Source organism: Emiliania huxleyi (assembly GCF_000372725.1).
Source record: "Emiliania huxleyi CCMP1516 unplaced genomic scaffold EMIHUscaffold_3, whole genome shotgun sequence".
Lineage (NCBI taxonomy): Eukaryota > Haptophyta > Isochrysidales > Noelaerhabdaceae > Emiliania > Emiliania huxleyi.
The window spans coordinates 1,691,919-1,698,564 of record NW_005199770.1 but is presented as its reverse complement, the minus strand read 5'-3'; the positions used below and the strand labels follow the sequence as shown (position 1 = coordinate 1,698,564).

The following is a 6,646-nucleotide window of genomic DNA, read 5'->3' as shown; positions in this document are numbered from 1 at the left end:
ACGCGCTGATGCTCTCTTTCCTTGCGGGGAGCGGGTTCGAGCGCACGGGGAAGTTCGAGGATGAGTTGGGCCGGCAGGTGGAGTCTCTTCAGCATGGTTCATGGTTGTTGCTGTTATGACTGCTGTCCCCACCAGACAGCGAGCGGTGTCTGCAGGTGGAGTGGAGGCTCGCTCTGCGCGGCGCAGCGCCGGGCGAGGCTGGGAGGGTGGACGGGGGTGTGGCTCGGTGGGTGGGGCGGTTGCTCGTTCGGGGACGCGGCCAGCTCGCAGAGCTGGTCCGACGCAAAGTGCTGGCGCACCTCGTCCATCGACGCGCCGAAGAAGGCGAAGTCGGAGCTACGCAAAGTGCTGCCGCACCTCGTCCATCGACGCGCCGAAGAAGGCGAAGTCGGAGCTGGGCGCCGACGCGATCGCGCGCATCGTCTGCTCATTCGCGCCGCCAAAACCCGACCGCGACAATCGAGATGCCGTCCTGCTTCACCACCGCCGCCTTCGCGATGGCCGTGTCGTCGTTGCCGTCCACCGTCTGCACGCCGTCCGTCAGCAGCAGGATCGTGCGAGGCACGTCGGCGCGCGCGCCCTGGTTCACCTCGACTCGCCCGAGCTCCAGGCCGTCCGACACGGACGTGCCGCCCCCTGCCGCAGACGCGCCGTCGATCGCGGTCAGCACTTCGCTCAGAGAGCCGGTCAGCGGCGTGAGCGTCGCCGCGTCGCTCGAGAACTCGACGATACCGACACGGGCGCCCTCGGTCGCGTCGAGGCTGAACTGGGACACCATCTCGCGCGCGAAGGCGAGCAGCGACGACTGCTCCGCCTGGACCGACCCGCTCTTGTCCAGCACAAGCACCAGCTCGATCTTGACCACGCACGCCGGCGGAGACGGCGGCGCGGGCGACGGCGACGGCGGCGACGGCGGCAGCCCTGGCGGCGCGGGCGTCGACGGAGGCGGCGGCGGCGCCTTCGGGGACGCGGCCAGCTCGCAGAGCTGGTCCGACGCAAAGTGCTGCCGCACCTCGTCCATCGACGCGCCGAAGAAGGCGAAGTCGGAGCTGGGCGCCGACGCGATCGCGCGCATCGTCTGCTCATTCGCGCCGCCAAACCCGACCGCGACAATCGAGATGCCGTCCTGCTTCACCACCGCCGCCTTCGCGATGGCCGTGTCGTCGTTGCCGTCCACCGTCTGCACGCCGTCCGTCAGCAGCAGGATCGTGCGAGGCACGTCGGCGCGCGCGCCCTGGTTCACCTCGACTCGCCCGAGCTCCAGGCCGTCCGACACGGACGTGCCGCCCCCTGCCGCAGACGCGCCGTCGATCGCGGTCAGCACTTCGCTCAGAGAGCCGGTCAGCGGCGTGAGCGTCGCCGCGTCGCTCGAGAACTCGACGATGCCGACACGGGCGCCCTCGGTCGCGTCGAGGCTGAACTGGGACACCATCTCGCGCGCGAAGGCGAGCAGCGACGACTGCTCCGCCTGGACCGACCCGCTCTTGTCCAGCACAAGCACCAGCTCGATCTTGACCACGCACGCCGGCGGAGACGGCGGCGCAGGCGACGGCGACGGCGGCGAGGGCGGCAGCCCTGGCGGCGCGGGCGTCGACGGAGGCGGCGGCGGCGCCTTCGGGGACGCGGCCAGCTCGCAGAGCTGGTCCGACGCAAAGTGCTGCCGCACCTCGTCCATCGACGCGCCGAAGAAGGCGAAGTCGGAGCTGGGCGCCGACGCGATCGCGCGCATCGTCTGCTCATTCGCGCCGCCAAACCCGACCGCGACAATCGAGATGCCGTCCTGCTTCACCACCGCCGCCTTCGCGATGGCCGTGTCGTCGTTGCCGTCCACCGTCTGCACGCCGTCCGTCAGCAGCAGGATCGTGCGAGGCACGTCGGCGCGCGCGCCCTGGTTCACCTCGACTCGCCCGAGCTCCAGGCCGTCCGACACGGACGTGCCGCCCCCTGCCGCAGACGCGCCGTCGATCGCGGTCAGCACTTCGCTCAGAGAGCCGGTCAGCGGCGTGAGCGTCGCCGCGTCGCTCGAGAACTCGACGATACCGACACGGGCGCCCTCGGTCGCGTCGAGGCTGAACTGGGACACCATCTCGCGCGCGAAGGCGAGCAGCGACGACTGCTCCGCCTGGACCGACCCGCTCTTGTCCAGCACAAGCACCAGCTCGATCTTGACCACGCACGCCGGCGGAGACGGCGGCGCGGGCGACGGCGACGGCGGCGACGGCGGCAGCCCTGGCGGCGCGGGCGTCGACGGAGGCGGCGGCGGCGCCTTCGGGGACGCGGCCAGCTCGCAGAGCTGGTCCGACGCAAAGTGCTGCCGCACCTCGTCCATCGACGCGCCGAAGAAGGCGAAGTCGGAGCTGGGCGCCGACGCGATCGCGCGCATCGTCTGCTCATTCGCGCCGCCAAACCCGACCGCGACAATCGAGATGCCGTCCTGCTTCACCACCGCCGCCTTCGCGATGGCCGTGTCGTCGTTGCCGTCCACCGTCTGCACGCCGTCCGTCAGCAGCAGGATCGTGCGAGGCACGTCGGCGCGCGCGCCCTGGTTCACCTCGACTCGCCCGAGCTCCAGGCCGTCCGACACGGACGTGCCGCCCCCTGCCGCAGACGCGCCGTCGATCGCGGTCAGCACTTCGCTCAAAGAGCCGGTCAGCGGCGTGAGCGTCGCCGCGTCGCTCGAGAACTCGACGATGCCGACACGGGCGCCCTCGGTCGCGTCGAGGCTGAACTGGGACACCATCTCGCGCGCGAAGGCGAGCAGCGACGACTGCTCCGCCTGGACCGACCCGCTCTTGTCCAGCACAAGCACCAGCTCGATCTTGACCACGCACGCCGGCGGAGACGGCGGCGCAGGCGACGGCGACGGCGGCGAGGGCGGCAGCCCTGGCGGCGCGGGCAGCGACGGAGGCGGCGGCGGCGCCTTCGGGGACGCGGCCAGCTCGCAGAGCTGGTCCGACGCAAAGTGCTGCCGCACCTCGTCCATCGACGCGCCGAAGAAGGCGAAGTCGGAGCTGGGCGCCGACGCGATCGCGCGCATCGTCTGCTCATTCGCGCCGCCAAACCCGACCGCGACAATCGAGATGCCGTCCTGCTTCACCACCGCCGCCTTCGCGATGGCCGTGTCGTCGTTGCCGTCCACCGTCTGCACGCCGTCCGTCAGCAGCAGGATCGTGCGAGGCACGTCGGCGCGCGCGCCCTGGTTCACCTCGACTCGCCCGAGCTCCAGGCCGTCCGACACGGACGTGCCGCCCCCTGCCGCAGACGCGCCGTCGATCGCGGTCAGCACTTCGCTCAGAGAGCCGGTCAGCGGCGTGAGCGTCGCCGCGTCGCTCGAGAACTCGACGATACCGACACGGGCGCCCTCGGTCGCGTCGAGGCTGAACTGGGACACCATCTCGCGCGCGAAGGCGAGCAGCGACGACTGCTCCGCCTGGACCGACCCGCTCTTGTCCAGCACAAGCACCAGCTCGATCTTGACCACGCACGCCGGCGGAGACGGCGGCGCGGGCGACGGCGACGGCGGCGAGGGCGGCAGCCCTGGCGGCGCGGGCGTCGACGGAGGCGGCGGCGGCGCCTTCGGGGACGCGGCCAGCTCGCAGAGCTGGTCCGACGCAAAGTGCTGCCGCACCTCGTCCATCGACGCGCCGAAGAAGGCGAAGTCGGAGCTGGGCGCCGACGCGATCGCGCGCATCGTCTGCTCATTCGCGCCGCCAAACCCGACCGCGACAATCGAGATGCCGTCCTGCTTCACCACCGCCGCCTTCGCGATGGCCGTGTCGTCGTTGCCGTCCACCGTCTGCACGCCGTCCGTCAGCAGCAGGATCGTGCGAGGCACGTCGGCGCGCGCGCCCTGGTTCACCTCGACTCGCCCGAGCTCCAGGCCGTCCGACACGGACGTGCCGCCCCCTGCCGCAGACGCGCCGTCGATCGCGGTCAGCACTTCGCTCAGAGAGCCGGTCAGCGGCGTGAGCGTCGCCGCGTCGCTCGAGAACTCGACGATACCGACACGGGCGCCCTCGGTCGCGTCGAGGCTGAACTGGGACACCATCTCGCGCGCGAAGGCGAGCAGCGACGACTGCTCCGCCTGGACCGACCCGCTCTTGTCCAGCACAAGCACCAGCTCGATCTTGACCACGCACGCCGGCGGAGACGGCGGCGCGGGCGACGGCGACGGCGGCGACGGCGGCAGCCCTGGCGGCGCGGGCGTCGACGGAGGCGGCGGCGGCGCCTTCGGGGACGCGGCCAGCTCGCAGAGCTGGTCCGACGCAAAGTGCTGCCGCACCTCGTCCATCGACGCGCCGAAGAAGGCGAAGTCGGAGCTGGGCGCCGACGCGATCGCGCGCATCGTCTGCTCATTCGCGCCGCCAAACCCGACCGCGACAATCGAGATGCCGTCCTGCTTCACCACCGCCGCCTTCGCGATGGCCGTGTCGTCGTTGCCGTCCACCGTCTGCACGCCGTCCGTCAGCAGCAGGATCGTGCGAGGCACGTCGGCGCGCGCGCCCTGGTTCACCTCGACTCGCCCGAGCTCCAGGCCGTCCGACACGGACGTGCCGCCCCCTGCCGCAGACGCGCCGTCGATCGCGGTCAGCACTTCGCTCAGAGAGCCGGTCAGCGGCGTGAGCGTCGCCGCGTCGCTCGAGAACTCGACGATGCCGACACGGGCGCCCTCGGTCGCGTCGAGGCTGAACTGGGACACCATCTCGCGCGCGAAGGCGAGCAGCGACGACTGCTCCGCCTGGACCGACCCGCTCTTGTCCAGCACAAGCACCAGCTCGATCTTGACCACGCACGCCGGCGGAGACGGCGGCGCGGGCGACGGCGACGGCGGCGACGGCGGCAGCCCTGGCGGCGCGGGCGTCGACGGAGGCGGCGGCGGCGCCTTCGGGGACGCGGCCAGCTCGCAGAGCTGGTCCGACGCAAAGTGCTGCCGCACCTCGTCCATCGACGCGCCGAAGAAGGCGAAGTCGGAGCTGGGCGCCGACGCGATCGCGCGCATCGTCTGCTCATTCGCGCCGCCAAACCCGACCGCGACAATCGAGATGCCGTCCTGCTTCACCACCGCCGCCTTCGCGATGGCCGTGTCGTCGTTGCCGTCCACCGTCTGCACGCCGTCCGTCAGCAGCAGGATCGTGCGAGGCACGTCGGCGCGCGCGCCCTGGTTCACCTCGACTCGCCCGAGCTCCAGGCCGTCCGACACGGACGTGCCACCCCCTGCCGCAGACGCGCCGTCGATCGCGGTCAGCACTTCGCTCAGAGAGCCGGTCAGCGGCGTGAGCGTCGCCGCGTCGCTCGAGAACTCGACGATGCCGACACGGGCGCCCTCGGTCGCGTCGAGGCTGAACTGGGACACCATCTCGCGCGCGAAGGCGAGCAGCGACGACTGCTCCGCCTGGACCGACCCGCTCTTGTCCAGCACAAGCACCAGCTCGATCTTGACCACGCACGCCGGCGGAGACGGCGGCGCGGGCGACGGCGACGGCGGCGAGGGCGGCAGCCCTGGCGGCGCGGGCGTCGACGGAGGCGGCGGCGGCGCCTTCGGGGACGCGGCCAGCTCGCAGAGCTGGTCCGACGCAAAGTGCTGCCGCACCTCGTCCATCGACGCGCCGAAGAAGGCGAAGTCGGAGCTGGGCGCCGACGCGATCGCGCGCATCGTCTGCTCATTCGCGCCGCCAAACCCGACCGCGACAATCGAGATGCCGTCCTGCTTCACCACCGCCGCCTTCGCGATGGCCGTGTCGTCGTTGCCGTCCACCGTCTGCACGCCGTCCGTCAGCAGCAGGATCGTGCGAGGCACGTCGGCGCGCGCGCCCTGGTTCACCTCGACTCGCCCGAGCTCCAGGCCGTCCGACACGGACGTGCCACCCCCTGCCGCAGACGCGCCGTCGATCGCGGTCAGCACTTCGCTCAGAGAGCCGGTCAGCGGCGTGAGCGTCGCCGCGTCGCTCGAGAACTCGACGATGCCGACACGGGCGCCCTCGGTCGCGTCGAGGCTGAACTGGGACACCATCTCGCGCGCGAAGGCGAGCAGCGACGACTGCTCCGCCTGGACCGACCCGCTCTTGTCCAGCACAAGCACCAGCTCGATCTTGACCACGCACGCCGGCGGAGACGGCGGCGCGGGCGACGGCGACGGCGGCGACGGCGGCAGCCCTGGCGGCGCGGGCGTCGACGGAGGCGGCGGCGGCGCCTTCGGGGACGCGGCCAGCTCGCAGAGCTGGTCCGACGCAAAGTGCTGCCGCACCTCGTCCATCGACGCGCCGAAGAAGGCGAAGTCGGAGCTGGGCGCCGACGCGATCGCGCGCATCGTCTGCTCATTCGCGCCGCCAAACCCGACCGCGACAATCGAGATGCCGTCCTGCTTCACCACCGCCGCCTTCGCGATGGCCGTGTCGTCGTTGCCGTCCACCGTCTGCACGCCGTCCGTCAGCAGCAGGATCGTGCGAGGCACGTCGGCGCGCGCGCCCTGGTTCACCTCGACTCGCCCGAGCTCCAGGCCGTCCGACACGGACGTGCCGCCCCCTGCCGCAGACGCGCCGTCGATCGCGGTCAGCACTTCGCTCAGAGAGCCGGTCAGCGGCGTGAGCGTCGCCGCGTCGCTCGAGAACTCGACGATACCGACACGGGCGCCCTCGGTCGCGTCGAA

General features: G+C 71.7%; 1 protein-coding gene across 1 annotated transcript in view; it reads right to left on the bottom strand.

Moving 5' to 3' along the window:
• The window catches only part of EMIHUDRAFT_95626 (hypothetical protein), a gene marked incomplete at both ends in the record, with an annotated part of 33,797 nt that overhangs the window by 7,658 nt on the left and 19,493 nt on the right, over nucleotides 1-6,646 (bottom strand). The window contains one exon of the mRNA XM_005775405.1: nucleotides 447-6,607. Coding sequence (XP_005775462.1) covers nucleotides 447-6,607 — 6,161 coding nt within the window. The remainder of the gene's footprint in view (nucleotides 1-446; nucleotides 6,608-6,646) is intronic.